The 21243-nt window shown below is 36.6% G+C and overlaps 1 protein-coding gene across 1 annotated transcript in view; it reads right to left on the bottom strand.

The window, feature by feature from the left end:
- LOC117324615 (proteasome activator complex subunit 4A-like) overlaps positions 1 to 15847 on the bottom strand; it is a 52117-nt gene extending 36270 nt beyond the window's left edge. Inside the window, exons 1-19 of the mRNA XM_033880536.1 lie at positions 15607 to 15847; positions 12098 to 12238; positions 11740 to 11856; positions 11299 to 11343; positions 10801 to 10950; positions 10515 to 10578; positions 10079 to 10153; positions 9444 to 9563; positions 8507 to 8596; positions 7942 to 8000; positions 7022 to 7228; positions 5883 to 6069; positions 5450 to 5539; positions 3599 to 3663; positions 2034 to 2178; positions 1380 to 1478; positions 1001 to 1073; positions 607 to 674; positions 110 to 325 (exon numbers count right to left, since the gene is read on the bottom strand). Of these exons, the coding sequence (XP_033736427.1) occupies positions 110 to 325; positions 607 to 674; positions 1001 to 1073; positions 1380 to 1478; positions 2034 to 2178; positions 3599 to 3663; positions 5450 to 5539; positions 5883 to 6069; positions 7022 to 7228; positions 7942 to 8000; positions 8507 to 8596; positions 9444 to 9563; positions 10079 to 10153; positions 10515 to 10578; positions 10801 to 10950; positions 11299 to 11343; positions 11740 to 11856; positions 12098 to 12238; positions 15607 to 15800 (2205 nt within the window). The 5' untranslated portion in view covers positions 15801 to 15847. The remainder of the gene's footprint in view (positions 1 to 109; positions 326 to 606; positions 675 to 1000; positions 1074 to 1379; positions 1479 to 2033; positions 2179 to 3598; positions 3664 to 5449; positions 5540 to 5882; positions 6070 to 7021; positions 7229 to 7941; positions 8001 to 8506; positions 8597 to 9443; positions 9564 to 10078; positions 10154 to 10514; positions 10579 to 10800; positions 10951 to 11298; positions 11344 to 11739; positions 11857 to 12097; positions 12239 to 15606) is intronic.
- Positions 15848 to 21243: the final 5396 nt, after the last annotated feature.

Genomic DNA, 21243 nt, shown 5'->3' with positions numbered 1-21243 from the left:
TAAAAATTATTTTTATTTTGATATACATCAATTTTTACCCAAATTCATTTAAACTGAACTATTCCTCTCAAAATATATTAAAATGATTTAATGCACATATGATACCAACATTGATAGCGAGCCATTCTGTGAACGGTTTGTCGAGGGATCCCGGCACACTTTTGTAGTCCAGTGGGTAGATGAGAGTGAGGGCCCTCAGCAGATAGCGAAGTAACTGGCCAGCCAGCTCGTAGCCCTGAATACATTTCAGGTGAAGGGTCATCTGAATGATCTCTAGTAGCTCAGCTTTGTAAGGCAAGAGAGCTGCCCCATCACAGCGCACCAGCTGTGGAAAATCAAACACACAACATTAATATTTCATTTACTCAATACTCCTTTTTCACTTTGTGTTTTTGTTTTTTTCACCAGCCCTGATCAACTGGCGGATTTTTAATTTTGAAAATTTATTTCAATGAATTTTATAGTTCTTTCATATTCCACTTTGATTTATTCCAGGTAAACTAAAGCATTCTTTTAAAAGTCACCTTAAAATCTAGAAAAGATTTTTATTCCTGTTTAACTGTCAAGATACAACATACCTAGTGTGTATCACAATACACAACATACCTGGGGTAGCATGGTTAAGTTCCACAAGAAACTATCATCCAACTGTTCCTCATTTTTGAGATCCTCATCTGTAAAACAGAATAAAAAAATAAATCTTCCTGGTATATTAAATTTGTCAGCATGATTTTCATATTATATTGTAGTACACAAGACGTTGATCTAGACTACAAGTTGGGTTCTTGAGATAAAAGTCAAACAGAGATTACAGTTGACATGCCAGAGACTATTTGGCGATGATATGCACATGTATACAGTATGATCTTCGCTAGTCATTGATAAAGGAGATATTGCCTAAAGCCTTTTTTTACTTTCCAAGATCAATCTAAACAATTAATCATTATTTACCTATCTACATTGACAAATCTTTTGAAGAGAGAACAAACAGTTTACTTACGATTTTCCAGCAGATTCTTTACATTTGAGCACAATTGTGAAAGGAACTTTTCCAGTGTCAGTTCAGGATTCACCTGGTGACAAAAGACCACAAAACATGTACATTGGACAATAAACTTTTTACAAGAGGCCCAGAGGGCCTGTATTGCTCACCTGGTGACAAAAGACCACAAAACACGTACATTGGACAATATACTCTTTACAAGAGGCCCAGAGGGCCTGTATTGCTCACCTGGTGACAAAAGACCACAAAACATGTACATTGGACCATATACTCTTTACAAGATTGTAGGTTGAAATGTTTTATTGATTTCTTTAAATTCTGTCATAATTATTATCCTACGTTCATCATTAAATACAGAAAAGAAATCCTTGAGTACCTTGGCTACAGCCCGGCACAGATTGCCCGCAAATCTGCCTCCTACTCGACTCTCATACACGCTGCCCATCACAAATCGGTGGATTCTGTCCAAGGCCGACTGTAAAAATGAGATAATATTACAATATATAGTGTCTATAAAGGCGTCTTGGCTCTGATTACAATTCAAAACAACTGAACTTCTATATAGAGGCCACCTGTGTATAAAGACCATTTATGTCTGCTCCCTTGAGTTGCCTTTATAGACAGGTTATACTTCATATAAACCTCTATATAGAGGCCACCTGTGTATGAAGACCACTTATGTCTGCTCCCTTTGGTGACCTTTATAGACAGGTTTTACTTCATATTAACCTGTATATAAAAGCCACCTGTGGATAAAGATCACTTATGTCAGCTACCTTGAGTGACCCTTATAGAAAGGTTTTACTTCATATAAACCTCTAAATATAGGTCATCTGTGTATAAAGACCACTTATATCTGCTATTTTGAGTGACCTTTATTGACAGGTTTTCCTGAAATCAAGCCAATCAAATTTCACCCAATAAATCAAAATACACACAAAGTACAACAGAATCTGATAATAAAGTCTTTGACACTTAAAAGAGACAGGATAGAAATGTATTTAGGATAAACCAAGACATAGGAACTAACCTTGAATATAGGGGTAGAACACTGTTGTAGGACCGACACAGCTGTAGATGCTAGGCCAACCTCCAGCATACTCTGCTCCAGATTGAGGCGTGTTACGTCACTGTGGACATGCTCCTGGGCACTGTTTTCAATCAGTGTGAACACCCTAAACATAAAATTATATCAATACACTGGATATCCTTTCGGGATGATTAGTATCACTTTAAAATTTATAATCCTACATCACAAAATCTCAAAACAAACAATGATCAGAAAATATTTATCTTCCTGTATTTTCACTGCACATCATGGTTGATTCAGATTTACTGTGAATCTCGGTAACTCTTCAAAGTTTTGATGTTACCGTCAAATCATGATCATATAAAATCCTAATCCATTTGTCACTGTTAAACAAGTCTGAGGAAAACACTGTATTGATTTAGTACTCCTGATAAAATCTGCTACCATCATTTACACCTAATACATTTGTACGTGGAACACAGAAAATTCCCAATCCTACACATTCACCCAATTATAATTGTTGCAAAAACATAAAGGGCCATAACTCTGTATAAAGGAAGATGACAGAGTAGAGGGACATAGACCCATAACAAGGGTACCGCAGGGTTGAATTATATAGGCCCGTCAAATGCTATATAGTGTTGTATACTTTCTTTCACAATGTATTGAAATAAGAATTACATCATCTAAAGAGTAGTCATGCTATAAATCTCACTTTTCACAACAAAGTCAATGCATGTATTTTATTTTCTAAGCGTTTGAGGAAAACAAGTACTCAAGTCTTCAACATCAGAAACTGACAGTAGTAATTTCTAGAAAAATCAGAATTTCTTGTGGGAAACATAACTCTATATCATGACCCTAATGCATTCTAAGTTTCAAAGAAATTCTTTCCCATGAAACACAACAACATGATTATGAAGCCTACCAAGTTTTAAAGAAATTGGTTAGAAAATGAAGGATCAGATCTCCAGACAAAAGACTACTGAAATAAACAAAGGTCAACAACTTTTGAAACAGTTGAATCAAAATTCAGGGGGACACAACTTCATACCATGATCATAATGTATACCTAGTTAGAGATCAGTCCAAAATATGTAGCAGGAGGAGATTGCCAGACAAACAAAAGTTTACACTGGCTGGTCAGACAAAGCGATAGTATTATAATCCAGTCAAACAGGTGTATCAAAAGGAAAATAACAGAGTATAAGCTATAGCTCCATATAAAGAAAGGTGAAAGAATAAGGGTCATAACTCTGTATAAACGAAGATGACAGAGTAAAGGGCCTTAATTTTTATGCTCATTTCCACACTGTTCTGTACAACAAAACAATCTCAGAAGATTCAAACCAATAAAGAATTTCATAAATTAATGTGACATATGCTTAAGTTAATTTATCAAATGGACACAACTCTGTAGAGTGAGAATGCACATATACAAATGTGAGTTGTTTGTGATGGGTATTTGTCAGTTGAGAAACACTTCATGCTTTTTTCAAAACAAGTTTATATGTTTTACATGTCATAATAGGAAGAATGTCTTGTTTTAATATGTTTTTATTTACCTGTCAAAGAATTGGAGGACAAAATCTTCAAACTGTGCAGTTGCTGAGCAGAGTTCTTTTTCTTCCTGAAAATAAAACATAATTTTTATATTATTATCATAACAATGGTTTAGTCATCAGGTATATGGATTTATTTGTTTGCTGGGTTTAACACCCCTGGATTATTTATTTGTTGGCCGGGTCGATCATCCCTGGATTATTTATTCGTTTGCCTGGTTTAATCACCCCTGGATTATCTATTTGTTTGCCTGGTTTATCACCCCTGGATTATTTATTTGTTTGCCTGGTTTATCACCCCTGGATTATTTATTTGTTTGCCTGGTTTATCACCCCTGGATTATCTATTTGTTTGCCTGGTTTATCACCCCTGGATTATTTATTTGTTTGCCTGGTTTATCACCCCTTGATTATTTATTTGTTTGCCTGGTTTATCACCCCTGGATTATTTATTTGTTTGCCTGGTTTATCACCCCTTGATTATTTATTTGTTTGCCTGGTTTAATCACCCCTGGATTATTTATTTGTTTGCCTGGTTTATCACCCCTGGATTATTTATTTGTTTGCCTGGTTTATCACCCCTGGATTATTTAGAGGTGGAGTCTCCTTGTATTGTTGCCCACCTGGACTCATTTGATTGCAACAATCATGGCAAAACTTCTCATCTAAATGATATTACAAACAACTTTCTCATTTTTCAATCTGCTTCTTTGAATCTCAGTGAGATGGTTGGGAGGCACCACCATTTGGCTTTCTGATTTCATTTGAGATTAAACAGGCATACTGGTTTTGCTAAAGCAATACATGTCACCTACCGGCCCCGCTAAAAAAAGTAACAGTGACCTTGACCCAAAACCCTAAAAACCTGTAGCTATTCATACTGAAGTCACATACCAACTTTCACTAACAAACCTTGAAGCATGGCTGAGAAAAGTGCAGAAAACTGAGTGGACGGACTGAAACCGAGTGGACAGACTGACCCAATGGACAGGGAACATATGGTCCTCCCACAGTTTCACTGGTAGATGACTAATAACGTTGTGATGGAATCAGGCACCCATCAGTTTTATATTAATTTTATGTAGTGTTTTATTAGACCTTTTTGTTCAAGGTCTGACAAAAATATAAATTTAGTGATTTTTTTTACCAATAACATGATAACTGACAAGTGTATAATAAGTCATTAATTTCAATGGGCCTGTTGGTTATTGGGAAGTTATTCAAACGGAAAAGATGATGCCAAATGAATGACACACCAAGCATTTCTCAATCTTTGTGGTATGGCAGTCCTACTGCCATTTTTGTGCCTTGGCTCATTTTTTTTGTTGGCAGCCACTCAGTGTAGGTTTGCTCAAATGTAGATTTTTCGAGGAGATACTAAATTGGTTGTGTTTGCAGTAGATGGAAGATTGTAATTTGATGTTGTGTTGTCTACAGTGCTATGGTCAGAAGTACACACACTCACACACCTGAAAGTGAGTTCGTGATTTTCATGGAGTAGATGTGCCACACCTGCTATACTTATTTAATGAATTATGATTAACATACTGATTTCGGAGGTGACTTTAAAGATTAATACCTTAATTACTTATTAAGAAAGGAAATAACTCTTGCAGCTCTTTGAATATTTTGAATATAATTAATCACTCTTTTTGGCAGAATGGAAGTATACAGAAGGTCTTCATGTGGGATGAAAGTGCAAGAGAAATCCACACTGCTGGGCAGATGACCCCACATCTTTTCTTACCTTTGTAAAAGGTTAGAGAATTATTGACCACAGACTACCTACATCAGTGTCAAAGGTAACTGAGACACCCTTTGAATCTAGAGATGTGAAAAATAAGTTTCATCTACCTCTGTGAGATCCTCCTTGACAAACACAGCTTCTGAACAGTCAACAATCGGGACTAGAGTCACAAATGTGGAAATCATCTGGAAAGTGATCTAGATCAAAAAGGAAATCGGTACCAATAGAACAAAAGTTGGTTTGTATCATGTGTAAATATGATAATAAACTTAGTTCTATTTACCTATCAAAACGTTTACAAATTTACTGTACATATCATGGCTTACAGTATAACCAAAGAGTAAGATTTTGTAGACATTTTTTTTTAAAGACTTTCTTTTTTCAAGTGATAGCAAGGGATATATTACTTATTTTAATTTTCAAATCTGAGATAAAGATGAAATAATTTCAGTTATTCAAAGAACGATGAAACATCTATAGAAGAACATCCAACATTATAAACTGGAATGACACTATGATGCTGTATTATACATAGCTCACCAGACACTTTTTGAAGTCGTTGGGGTCGATCCCCGGGAGAGAGAGATTGAGAAGTGGTAGGAGGTGGGAGCGACCCTCGGGGTACCACTTTCTATTATGTAGCATGGGGCGTGCCACGGCCACTATACAGGTCATGCAGGCGATGAGGCGGTGGGGCTCGATCAAATTCTCCATGGCAGGGTACATCCTGTAACACAGGGCAATAGCATCAGAGATGTCTCTCTATCAAGATAGGTACCGTGCATACAATTCGTTTGATGCATTCCTTGTGTGATAAGTTTAAATTCAACAAAATCCTGGTTCTTTCATTGAAAATTTCATTTAACTCTTTCCATACCATTGTCGTATACAGTAATACTTTTCTTCTTCAATTTTTCAAATTTTCTCATTATGATTCTTTCTTGTTTTTTGTTTTTGTTTTTTATATTTCTTTTTTTTTCACAATGAATACTATCACCAAGATAATACTAAATAAATGTCTATACACAGACAGTTACAGAATTTCAAACAGTATAGATGCCTAGCTTATCTTTACTCATACCAGGAAACAGACACTTACATTATGGATATTACAGCAGGTTGCTCCTTGTGTCTGATATGCTGTTTATATAATGCTCAATCAACATATTTTTAGGTCAAGTTACATACAGTAACTGTTGAACACTAATTGCTGAGCTCAGAAATATCTAAGAAATGAAAGTTAAATCACTTTCATACAGTATTCATTCTCAAATAATCCTCTCCTTAAGCTTATAAGTTATTTAATTATTAAAGAATGTGGATGGCTTATTTCTGAACCACTTTTAGCTCACTATTTCAAAATCTACGATTCTGCAAAAATGAAGAAAGGGACTTGTGAGCATGGACTAACTTGTGGATAGGGGCTTTTTGCAAGTAGGGGATTATTTATGGGTAGAGGCTTTTTATGGATAGAAGCTTACTTGTGGGTAAGGGCTTATTTGTGGGTAGGAGCTTATTTGTGGGTAGGAGCTTACTTGTGGGTAAGGGCTTATTTGTGGTTAGGGGCTTATTTGTGGGTAGGAGCTTACTTGTGGGTAAGGGCTTATTTGTGGGTAGGAGCTTATCTATGATAAATATGGTCAGTTCTTTGCTGCCAAATAGACAAAAAAGACCCTTACTTTTCTAACAAGGTTGGAATGATGATCTCTGGTCTCATGTTGGACAGATGTCGGAGAGCGATAGCAGAATCATGACTGCCGTATTTGCTGAACATGGAGACAAAGACAACTGGTTTCATACTCTCCACAAATCTGGTGATGTCTTCTTCAGACATTTTGTGGGAGTCAGGCACCTGGTTTTCCCAGGTTGGCTTTTGATATCTCTCTCTGTAAAATTATACAGTGAATTCCAATCATTACATGTAAAGCTTTTAATTTACAATATTTTCAGGCAATTTATTATGTACAACAGAACACTGTTCTCTCCACCCCCAGCCCAATCCCCATTCCTTGTTCTCTTGTTCTCCCCCCCCCCCCCCCCCCTCACTGTACCCTCTCCATTGTCCCCTCCCACTCCCCACTGTTCCCTCCCCTACCCCCACTGTCCCCTCCCGCTTACTAACTCTCCCCTTTCCACTGTCGCCTCCCCTACCCCCACTGTTCCCTCCCACTCACCCACTGTCCCCTCCCACTCCCCACTGTTTCCTCCCCTACCCCCAGTCCCCTCCCTACTGTCCCCTCCCACTCACCCACTGCCCCCTCCCCTTCCCCCACTGTCCCCTCCCACTCACCCACTGCCCTCCCCCCCCTGTTCACTCCCCCACTGTTCCCTCCCCCACTTTCCCCTCCCATTCCCCCACTGTCCCCTCCCCTACACCCACTGTTCCCTCCCACTCATCCACTGTCCCCTCCCTCTCCCCACTCCCTCCCCCACTGTCCCCTCCCTCTCCTCCACTGTCCCCTCCCACTCCCCCATTGTCCCCTCCCACCCCCACTCCCTCCCACTCCTCCACTCTCCCCTCCCACTCCCCACTGTCCCCTCCCCCACCTCCACTGTCCCCTCCCCCACCCCCACTGTCTCCCGCACCTCCCCTACCCACCTGTGTATCCTCTTTACAAAGAGACGAGGGAATGTCATTAGCAGTCCACTAAGTTTTACCTGTAATAAAAAACAGAACATATACACATATTTATACAAATATATCTATATCACACGACATTTAAGTTGTTACACATGAACTAAACAATGTAAATTGAAAATACAGTTTAATCCTTAAGGAACTAATTACACAAGTATCTTGAACTATATATATTTGATTAATGATCATCTTTATTCATCTAAAAAATTCACAATATCACCATACAATAATAAGACTTGAGAATAAACATCTTCATGCATACATACAGATCTATATGTAAATATTTAATATCAGACTGGAGACATTAAAGAATTCTTTTGTGTTCCTCTCTGAAATTTTATCTATCAGGTACCAACTTAATACATGTAACACAGTATGGATTTCAAATGTAGAAATGAATTGTTTCAAGAACTACATGGGTAGACTTTTTTTTAAATTTGAGTATATGGTGTAATGGAAACAAACATCATTAACAAATTGCCTGATCATGGACTGTAATAGATCCATCACCATGGTTACCACTTACATTCCACTTCCCTAGATTGGAAGGATGGTAAAATGTCTGTAGAGTTTTGAAGATCTTGTCTAAATAATCTTGCACACCAGAGTTACCTCCCTGTGTAGATAAAATGGAAAGAAGAATTGATTGACAGTTTTTATAATGAATATGCAAAAAATGATATATGATCTTTTAATCCTTTATCCGAATCAGATTTACCTCTATTTTTCCCTATTGGGCCCCTCATCTCCAGCCCTAGGGTACTGTAGCCTTATCTCTATTCATTGGGCCCCACACTTCCAGCCCCAGGGTAGCCTTACCTCTATTAATTGGGCCCAACACCTCCAGCCCCAGGGTAGCCTTCCTTCTATTTCCCCATTAGGCCCCCCTCACCTCCAGCCCAAGGGTAGTCTTCCTTCTATTTCCCCATTGGGCCCCTCATCTCTAACCACAGGGTAACCAGAGTCACCATTTAAGCAAAATTTGTTTCCCTTCCCCCAAAGATGTTCAAAGGTCAAAATCTGTTCAGTACTTGATGACTAGTAGCGATTTAAGGAAAAGTTGACAGACATAAGGAAAAGTTGACCCTTTGGACCAACTGAGTGAAATGTATCAATGAATTTTTTTCTCATATGTGCATTTCGGAAAATTTGCCAAGCAATATTATTTCTTGTATTTGCGTTGTATTTTATCAACTCACATCTTCTTATATATTTTCATTTGAAATAAGGAAACAAAATACTGGCCTTTTCATCTCTTTTCGAAAATAAAAAATAATATCCGAGAAATTACTAATGTTTTGAAATGTTGGTTATTAACGATTTTAGAAAAAATCTGACAAGTCTGTGTGTATAACTCATCACTCAGCATGGCTATAATCCACAGACTGATGAAAACATGTTGTTGTTATTATTAGATTGGCCCACGTTAATAGAGATTTGACAAACCTGTCTGTCTAACTTACCAGCATGGCTATAATCCACTGGACTGATGAAAACACATCATAGGTATTATTAGATCGGCCAACTTTCTGTAAACGTGTTCCAACTGGTAAATTGAAACTTCTGAGAAAACGGTTGAAAAGCTGAAATTGTATAGATAAACGATTATGTTACTTGTACATAAACATAAACACTGTCTCAATATGGTTCACAAATTATTTTCATCAATAATTATTGGGCATTTGGCTAGGAGGTGAGCAAAGTCTGGAGCTGTGAACCAGGTGAGTGTACAGCCAGAGCTGTGATTTTGCACTAACAACTTGTACACAAACTTTCCAACACTGCCATGCCAAGTTCTCATTTACAGCCGAGTCAACTTGAACACAACAGACAAATACATGTATGTTGCTTAAAGTGTACATGATGGGAGACAAACTAGCGGCCATTTGATCAACAGCCCAGTGCGGTACTACATTAAATACATAGTAAACATAAACAGAAGGAAGTGGGCAGTGTATTCAGAGCTCATTTGACATCCCAAAAAGAATTTCAAAGTTGCATTTTTAAAACAGGATATATGATCATGATCTACTCTAAATTCCACAAACAATGCTATTAATCTAATGAGAACCAGATCTGTTGATGATGAAGGACTTACCTGGCCAGCATAAGGACTCCAGTCAATGTACCCGATGTTGTCGTTTGCGAGACGAGAAAACAGGTTCACTAGTCCCTGGATATAAATGATTTATACTGATAAACAATACTCATAAATGTTATCATTATACTTCATGTTTATAACAGTGGCTGTGATTAGCTGAAACGCATCACATGGCCGAGAAATAAAAGATTATGTTTCCCTGAGGCGCATGAACCAGGGAAATAAAACATCTTGATACCTTCGGGTAAACAAACCTTCATATTACATGTACCCTGCATCCAGGGCTAAGATGTAAAGTATCTGAAGATTTCAGATATAAGTGCTTATGCTTTACTTATAAGTGTTTCTTAAGTTATACTTCATATATATATACATTAGAATTTTATAACAAAGGACTGATTCCCAATATAGCTATCATGTATGATATACTCACAGATTCCCATTTAGGGTTGTTCTGGAATGAATGCCATATATCCATAAACTCTGTGAACCACAGTCTGAAACAGGAATATAATCAGTTCATACAGCAATAAAAACAATTACATATATTATGTTCAGCGACTCCACACAAATATAATTTCACGAGAGAATCCTGTCTAAACCAGATTAACAGTATGTATTATAATACAGAAACTGTGTAAACCAGGCAAAATCCACTCAGTTTCCATAAACTGAATATTTTTCTCTATGAAACTTCTCTAAAGTTTGCTGATACGTACTTCCAGCCATGTTCCTGCTGATGAGGCGGGAGGTTGGTGGGGAGGAAGTACTCAAAGTAGTGGATAGCTTTGATATTGGTAACATCAAAGGGACACATTAATGGCCGCCATTCTTCAAGCATTTCCTTTGTTGCCTCCAATGGGAAATAACTGAAACACAAAAAAATAAGCTTTCAACTTGTCAAGTTTAAATAAATATCTTAGAATTTAAGTTACCCTTATTCCAATCATGTAACAGGGATTTTTTTAAGTTCTGTTTTTGTTTTTAGGGTTTAAAGTCCACAGCAGGTTGATACAATAGAAGCTAAGGTTTGAAAAACCATTTAATGTAGAATGAAGTTCATGTATGCTACATTTTTATTAGGATTCATTTCAGCAGTAAAATCATCATATGTTGTACAAAATAATTGATTCTTCCCGTTTTTAGTATATTACATATACATACTGCTATACACAATAATGTAATCTAAGCATGTTATGATGTAATTCTCCACTTACTGTCGACAGTATTTGATCAGGTTCTTCAGCACATTTTCTACATTGCTGCAAAGAAAAATAAAACAGAGCAGACATTTTCATTGTTGTTCTTTTTTACTATGATAACCAACACAATGTAACTAAATAAAATCTTCCTCCTGATATATCAGTAGAACATGTATTCATGACTGGTACTTCAACATTAATCATCTTGGTGATTTAAAAATACTTGTAATTAAGATTTCTTTTAATCAATACATGAATTAGTGTAAACATAACTACAAATAAATTAATGCAAAAAAAACAATGAAAATCATTTGGTATATGTAATTTTAGATCACAATTTAAGATGAAATTGGCATTAAATGGCTGTAAAAAAACTTTTTTTATATGGTGTAATATATTTAAATATCAAAGTCAAATAAATTACCAATTTGAACTGTGATTTATGTCATTACTTACGGAGGAAACAACTGTAAGCCATGAGGTTCATACGGAGAATATGCAACAGCTTCAACAAGCTGGTACAGTGGGCGCCAGGGCAAACACAGGTCTTCTCTTGACAGTAGTTTCCTCTTCCTGAAATTCGTAGGTCAAAATAAAATGACCTTTTAAATTATTTCACCAGAAAATTTGGAGAAACATTTAGAAATATTGTTGACGTAAAAAGAGATTTGGAACTTATTTTCGTGAAGAGAATTTTCACCTTCAAAATTTTACGAAAAGTAAGGCAAAGTCAAATATATATCTGTGCATTTTCAATTCTACTTCCTTCAATAAAAACAGACTCTAACTGAATATTACAATCATGTATACTTACTTCAATAAACTAATTAATTGATTGGCAAACATCTGAATGAATGAAAGCTCCAGGTCTGGTATGAGAATCAACTCATACATAAGTTTGATTAATGCTATGTGATCTTCCTTGGTAAACTTCAGCCCATAGAGTCGGATATACCTGATAAAGAAAGGGAAAATAAATAAGAACATTGATACAAATAATAATCCATAAAATTTAGATTTTCATTTTGGCAGCAGGCTAGAATTCTTACCACTGGTAATAAAATCTTTTTATCACTGTATTGTGCTTTCTAAAGCAGCCTCTCAACGAAAGCATATTAGCCAACTTCAATGTTTGTTTTAATAGGTCCAATAATCTTTTTTATTCATTATGTCGTGTCTTTCTTTATGCAATATTCATTCAACAATTCTCGGTAAAAAGCTTTAAATATTCACTCATATCCCTACATAGAGTTTTACCTCTCTGCTAGCAGTGGGAATAGTACACATGTATAGTGTATGAACACTATGTATGTCAATGCCTCTCTTTTTTTTAAATTCTGACATCTTGAACTATATTACATTCAAATCCAGTTGCATGCCATTATTTCTGAGGCCAGACAAGTGCACACCATCCTGCTATATTGAGGATTTCCTTTGAGTGAGTCATCTATGTCCCAGTCAGTTGTTCAATAACATACTTCTATGTATTATTGTGTTATACTGTTGTGCATTATTTGTAAGGCCTACATAAAATATAGCTAGGCCTATATATAGCTACAGTATATCAGTTAAATGATTGCTTTCAATTGCACTTTACTGAAAAAAATTATATAGCTTTAAACAAAAAACAGTTGTCAAATTTAAGTAAATCCATGTTTGTTTTGTGTTTTTTGTTTGAGCTTGATATTGTTTTTTGTTTGAGCTTGATATTGTTTTAATGTTTTATTTCATAAATACTTGCCTCGTCTGCCAACAGTATAACAAATGGCGTCCCACATTATAACAATGGGCATCCAAGGTATAACAATGGGCGTCTCACAGTATAACAATGGGCATCCCATGGTATAATAATGGGTGTCCCACAGTATAACAATGGGCATCCCACAGTATAACAATGGACGTCCCACAGTATAACAATGTGTCCCACAGTATAACAATGAGCGTCCCACAGTATAACAATGGGCGCCCCACAGTATATAATTGGACGTCCCACAGTATAACAATGAGTGTCCCACAGTATAACAATGGGCGTCCCACAGTATAACAATGGGCATCCCACAGTATAACAATGGGCGTCCCACAGTAAAACAATGAGTGTCCCACAGTATAACAATGGGCGTCTCACAGTATAACAATGGGCATCCCATGGTATAATAATGGGTGTCCCACAGTATAACAATGGGCATCCCACAGTATAACAATGGACGTCCCACAGTATAACAATGTGTCCCACAGTATAACAATGAGCGTCCCACAGTATAACAATGGGCGCCCCACAGTATATAATTGGACGTCCCACAGTATAACAATGAGTGTCCCACAGTATAACAATGGGCGTCCCACAGTAAAACAATGAGTGTCCCACAGTATAACAATGGGCGACCCACAGTATAACAATGGGCGTCCCACAGTATAACAATGGGCATCCCACAGTATAACAATGGGCGTCCCACAGTATAACAATGGGCGTCCCACAGTATAACAATGGGCGTCCCACAGTATAACAATTGGCGGCCCACAGTATAACAATGGGCGGCCCACAGTATTACAATGAGAGTCCCACATTATAACAATGAGCGTCCCACAGTATAACAATGGGCGGCCCACAGTATAACAGTGGGCGGCCCACAGTATAACAAAGGGCGTCCCACAGTATAACAATGGGCGGCCCACAGTATAACAATGGGCATCCCACAGTATTACAATGGGTGTCCCACAGTATAACAATGGGCGTCCCACAGTATAACAATGGGCGGCCCACAGTATAACAATGGACGTCCAATAGTATAACAATGGAGCCCCACAGTATAACAATGGGTGTCCCACAGTATAACAATGGCCATCCATTAGTATAACAATGAGTGTCCCACAGTATAACAATGGGCGTCCCACAGTATAACAATGGGCATCCCATAGTATAACAATGGGTGTCCCACAGTATATAAATGAGTGTCCCACAGTATAACAATGGGTGTCCCACATTATAACAATTGGCGTCCCACATTATAACAATGGGTGTCCCACAGTATAACAATGGGTGTCCCACAGTATAACAATGAGCCTCCCACAGTATAACAATGAGCCTCCCACAGTATAACAATGGGCATCCCACAGTATAACAATGAGTGTCCCACAATATAACAATGGATGTCCCACAGTATAACAATGAGTGTCCCACAGTATAACAATGGGTGTCCCACAGTATAACAATGAGTGTCCCACAGTATAACAATGGACGTCCCACAGTATAACAATGAGTGTCCCACAGTATAACAATGGGCATCCCACAGTATAACAATGAATGTCCCACAGTATAAATGTGTCCCACAGTATAACAATGGGTGTCCCACATTATAACAATGGGTGTCCCACAGTATAACAATGAGTGTCCCACAGTATAACAATGGGTGTCCCACAGTATAACAATTGACGTCCCACTCCCAGACCCACAGTATAACAATGGGTGTCCCACAGTATAACAATTGACGTCCCACTCCCAGACCCACAGTATAACAATGAGTGTCCCACAGTATAACAATGGGTGTCCCACAGTATAACAATTGACGTCCCACTCCCAGACCCATAGTATAACAATAGTCGTCCCAGTCCAACAGTATAACAATGGGTGCATTGACAGACAAGTGGTTGTAACCTATTCTGTGTATACATAAAAAGAACACATGCATCAAAAGAAATTCAAAACATATGTCATCAGACACATTGCCAGAAGTTTCTGTTGGAAACATGATCATGATCTGCTGATCACAGTGACTGTATAACATTGCCTCCTCTTATCTTTCTGATGTCATCGATCTATAAATAGATGAGAACTTCCAGTTCCAACATCAATTATGCTTTTTCATCAATATGGCTACTGCACTTATTAAGATTTTGGATTTAGTTTTTAGAATTCATTATAATAAACTGATTTATGGTATATCATCAAATATCCCATTCCATACTGCCATTATAAATTAACTGTTTTTATCAGATGAAAGGCTGTAGAACGCTGCAAATTTTTGTTAGTGTTAGCGTTAAACCTTTTAACAATATAATATTGTACATAATTGTGATATGTATGATAACATGCCAAAGCCTAAATGCCTTTTGTTACATATCGAAAACAATCGGACACACACCAATTGATGGTTTAGCATAGGCCGTAACTCTCGACTTTCATCAGTCCGTGCGATACAAAATTCAAAATTTGATTTAAAAATCAAGGAAGAAAAAAAGATAACCGTGGAAAACAAAATTTCACTGAGTAAAGCATTAGACACTCTATTGAAAAAATGCATAATCACTCAACGATCAAATAAATACCTCGACAGCATCCCAACCCAGTGATTGGCACCAGTTTTGACATCTCGCAGAGCGACAGCTTTCGACAAATTGCTTTTTATTTCCACGAAGGCTTCATTTGATTCTTCATCGATCTTGTCAGCGTAGGGAAGGAAGTTGTTGTAAATTTTCTCCTGTTGAGGAGAAAAACCTAACACGTCTGCTCTGTCGTCCATCTGTCTAGTATACTAATATCGTAAGCATGACATTGCTAGCTACTTGGATGCCATATTGCTTTGTAGATTTTGTAACGAGGGATTTGATTGGATGTTTGACGTCGTACTAATTACACATGTAGGCCTGTATCTCTCAAGACCGGAGAAGACATCACAAAAAGAAGTTCATTGAATTATTCGCCGATTACTGCTAGCAAGAATAATTTGTTTTATGTAAATAATAGAACATTTATAGTTTCTACAAGTGCGATGTCAGCATTCTCTGGTTGGGTTTAATTTAATTTAGATATATTTAGATAATAAGCGATATCTGTACTTCGAAGGAGACATGTACAGTATATTTAGTACCTTCGGCTTCGCATGACTATTTCTATTTAAAAAAAAAGATACAATGTATATAGGTCTAAGCTATGGGTGTAAATATGATAGAAATAGAGAGATCTGTTATTCTAAATATTTAAAGGTTAAAAATATATGTTTTGCTGTGTTTAAAATTGAGGTATCTATAGTTCAAATGCATTCAGTTATTTAAGTAGAAAATACAAATAACTTTATTTAAAGTATAGATAGATCTATGTTTAAAGATATACATAGATTTAGCTGTGTTTCAAAATAGATATATCTTTAACTATTCAGGAAATATAGGTATCTCTATTTGAAATATAGATATATGTATTCAAATGTAAAAAAAAAAATATATCTATTTGATTAGAGATCTTAATTAATAAACCAGAAACATGTATTAGGATATATATGTTTCTGGATAAACTGAGTTTTTTTTACCTCTGTTATTAATCTATCTGTATTCAAATAATCTCTATATCTAATTTAATTTATATTTAAATATAAATATCCAAATTGATTAGACTGATTTTAAAATAACGTAATCGCGATAGCTCAGCCGGTTAATATAAGCAGAGAACTATATACTATATAGTATATAGGTCTCTGATATAAGTAAAGCGCTGGCCATGTAACCTGGAGTCTCTACAAAGAATATTCCACATCAAAGATGTGTGCTAAAGACTATACCACATTAAGGACTTGTACAAAAGAATATACCACGTCAAAGACTTGTACAAAAGAATTAATATACCACGTCAAAGACTTGTACAAAATAATTAATATACCACGTCAAAGACTTGTACAAAAGAATTAATATACCACGTCAAAGACTTGGTGGCACCGTAAACGTAATAAAATCACCTTTCAGTGCATATATGTACATCAAGCAAATCGTTGAAATACCTTACGAAGAAAATATAAAAGTCCGGATGTGTTGCAACGCTGGTAACTACGGCAGCCGTTATTAAGATCATATATATATATATATATAGTTCCAGTCATCTTCACTAGCCAAGGCTTCTGATTACGTTTCACTCGTGGAGTGAAACGTAATCAGAAGTCTTGGCTAGCGAAGATGAGTTCCAGTGAATCTACGTTAAGACACCACGCAGTATTGTTAACAAAATTAAAAGAAACTCTGTTTTTTTGTTTAATACATTTTACGTCTCTCAACTACCACTCTCTTCTGACATGACCTTGATCAAACTGTCATACATTCCTTTGACCTTAGTGGACGGGGTTCGATTCCCCGATAGGATGCGGAAAGGTATTGGGTCACCTGCCCGACCACGTGGGTTATCCCTGGGTACTCCGGTTTCCTCCCACAGTAAGACCCCTCGCGCGCTTCTCCTGGACCAACAAGTGTGATTAATATAAGTTGATACAACTTGCTTCACAATTGTTATAACATAAATAAAGATAACATCAAATTGACAACATCTGAGAATAAGAAGTTCTATCAACAATACGTTGGAAAACCGACTAGGTATGGAGCTTTCCAAATTTACACATAGTTCATTCTTCAATCCTTAAATTTCACATTTTAGCATTTAATGGAATACATCGGTATTTTCTATTCTTCAGTCACACTTTTCACTTTAAAAAAGACCTTTACAAGTTGATTTAAATCCAAAATAATAATAAAGATAATAAAAATACAAACGCAAGTTGATCTCGACATTATTCACACCAGAAATAGGCCCAAACACACAAAGACTTTAACCAGCTCCCAGGTCCCTGTGTTGGCGTGGACAGAACCAATTCGCTGTTTTTGGTGTTTGACAATATCTGCGATGTTCGGGTTTCACATCATTCTGTGACCCCAAATTCAAAATGGCCGCCTGTCGACCGAAATTCAAAATGGCCGAAAGTCAAACCAAGACGTGTTCGTGTATTTTGTTTGGAAGTTATGCAAGAGTTACTCCCCTTCTCAGGTGTAAAACAATTAAAAACAAATACATAATTAAGTTTTGTGTTTTAACTGTATAATATAACATGTATAAGAGGTTTATATACAAATGAAATAACTATAAAAGAAGCTTAAAAAGTAACAAATAAATTATATCCCTTGTAACATAATATGGTACAGTATAAACTTAAAATCGAATATATCCACCTACAAGTAAGTGCGTTTATTTGGCAGACCATGAAGGTCTAAGCAATGAATTATTACATCTTGGATTAGTTACCATGGTTACGGAACGTCAGAGGCGTGTGATACGTAAGGTTTCTGAGAACGGTGATAGTCTGATCATGGCCATCAATCGTTGCAGTGCTTTCAAACCATCCCCGGGAATTAACATTTAACTTTACGTACATTCAACATTTTTACTAGTTTGTCAGTCCAAGACAAGTAATTATCATGCCATACTAATAGAAGGGGTAATGGCATACATTGTCGTCGGATATTAATGTAGTCTACCTGTTCATGACGGAAATGGAAAAAATATCGGGGAGCATGGCGTTTTGAACATCTATTGGAGAGGGTCATTTAAAATTGATACTACATGTATGTAGTAATTAGTAAATGTTTTGTGTATTTGTATGCAAATGCTAGATTCAGGAAAAAAGGCTTTGAATAAGCTGTACAACTTATGACAAATCCTCTTGCAATGCTTTTCTAAATTAATGGTTATCTTGACCTTACAATCCTGACTTACATATTTGTCCGAGATGATATGACACGAGCCTGAAGTTTGATGAAAATCCTGCAAAAAGGAACCCGCTACAGAAAGGAAAACGCCAAAAAAGTGACATTGACCTTGACCAAACAACCTTGAATCTCAAACTTGCTTGAAATACCATAGTCCATTATAACTAAGTGTAGTTTGATTAAAATCTCTCATGAATCCGCTAGAGCGATAACACATTTCTAGAAATAGCAATCATGACCATGACACAACAACAATTTAAACTTTTCCGAGATATTATGGTCCTTTAAGTGTGTGAAGTTTCATTAAAATCCCTCATGGAATGAAGACGCTATATATAGAGCGCCGAGAAGGATTTCCTGAAAAAAATGTAACAATGACCTTGATCTTGACCTAACAGCTTTGCAAGTAATATTTTCTCCAAGATATTGTGTTCGATCAAAGTCCCTCAAGGAAGCAAGCTGCTAGATTTTGTAATGGTGTCCTTGACCCTGACCCTGAACTTGTGTGAACTATTATGTTCAAAATGAATCGGTTACATACGGACCGAAAGGAAACCTACAAGTCCCCTCTCGCTCAGCTTCACAAGTACTGGTGACTAATAAACATAGCACGCAGATTTCACTGTACAATTATTACTATACAGTTATGGCGTTCCAATGAGTTTGAAGGCTAATAGGCTAGCTGCATATTAATTATTACTGTATATACCCTAATCTGAAAAAAATGAAAGGTTTAGTTTCTCTATGTAATGTTCGTGTGCTCTAAAATATAAGTAAGTTTGTTGAAAGCTTGAAAAATTATAAAGAGTGTACATGTATATGATTTGTTGTGTTCCATCATGTATAAAATTTGCTGTTTCTGTTTGACCTCTTGTAACACACATAGCATGTGTCTGAGAGATGAAATCTGAAAGGTTGATTGTGAAGCACTTCTTTTTATTTTAGTCTCTTCCAAAATAGATGCCTAGCTAAACTCTATGAAAGATATGACATCATTCTAGATTGTCAACCCATAATTCACCAGTATAGTGAATGTATCTTCAGTGAGGACTGTATGCTAGGATAGCCTTAATGACTCTGGTCATGGACCGATGGACAGTTTGGACGGAATGGTCCGACACTGACTATATCTATCACAAATCTATCAGAGCTGCGAGGATCAAAGGATACTTGGACTATTGCTAGAGGCGATAAAAAACACAGCATCATAAAGATTTCAAGCAACATACCAAATGGCAAGAGTTCTCATGGTTCTCCAAAGTTCGACATGTCTTAAAGTTACTTTCTCCAGGAATAATATTGAGCTTTCCTATAAGATTTAACTGACATGCAGCTATAATGTTAATTTGTCCCGATCCATAAAGGGAAAATTCCAAAATCAATAGTAAATATTTGAAACTACAAAAATAGTTGCTTTGTTTTGTTGACTCTTAACGATTGTCAGATATTAAATTTTATGCATTGACAAATGTTATTCAGATTAAGAAAGAAAAATATCAAATATTTTGGTACAAGCCATCAGTTTTGAAGTTTATCAAGCAATTAAATTCAAATCGTCAAAACGAATTGAATTTGTTAGGAAAGTTTATTGGAGAAGCCTACACACTTATAGTTTGGCCTGAACGTATTTTTCAATTTTGCTAGGTTATCTTATTGTCATATGACCATCAACATTTTCTTTCAATCACAACTTTTCCTGAAGGACTGAATGGATTTGATTAAATTTGGTCTGGAGTATTATTCGGCAGGGACGTACATACATATACATGTCGCTGTATTGGGCTAAGGAGATCTAATGTTGAATAAACAAGATGTGGCTTTCTTTGGGTCGGGGAAATATTGCAAAGAAAATTTTTTAAAGTTCCTTGTTTTTTTTAAGAATGACAGGATTTGGTCCACCTGTAGTTTTACCGTTGTTGGCAGATGCAGCTCAAGAGAAGGAAAATGTTTGTAATGTAACTTGAAAGAGAGTAAAACTAAAACAGGGGGGTAGAGCCAACGCCGGTCCTCAAGATAAGTAGGATCCAATAGTAGTTGATTCGCTGATGAAAGGATACCGCCAGGTATGCCGGGAGTCACTCAGAGGTTCCAATGACAAATATATAAAAAGGAGTGTTTCTCAACATTCAACAGCTTCAAAACTTGAATCGATTATTAAACTTTTATTTCTTGCCGACCGGTTTCGCCAGTTACGGCTCGTCAGGGCAAAGATACAATTTATAACCCCTGAAAGAGAGTATAATTACTGTAATATCCAGGTGAGCGATGCAGGCCCTCTAGGCCTTTTACAGAAACTTCTAGTTTAGGTTCAACAAAACCCCATAGGGAAACGTGAAAAGTTCATAATATAAAAAATTGAAGACAACGACAGATGAAACACTGTGGCTATACTTGGTCAACCCGAACCAAAACAGTCAAATGACTCGATGAAAAACAAGCAAAATA

This window comes from Pecten maximus, chromosome 3 (genome assembly GCF_902652985.1).
Source record: "Pecten maximus chromosome 3, xPecMax1.1, whole genome shotgun sequence".
Lineage (NCBI taxonomy): Eukaryota > Metazoa > Mollusca > Bivalvia > Pectinida > Pectinidae > Pecten > Pecten maximus.
Note: the sequence above shows the minus strand (reverse complement) of the source record. Positions and strands in the feature narration are given on the sequence as shown.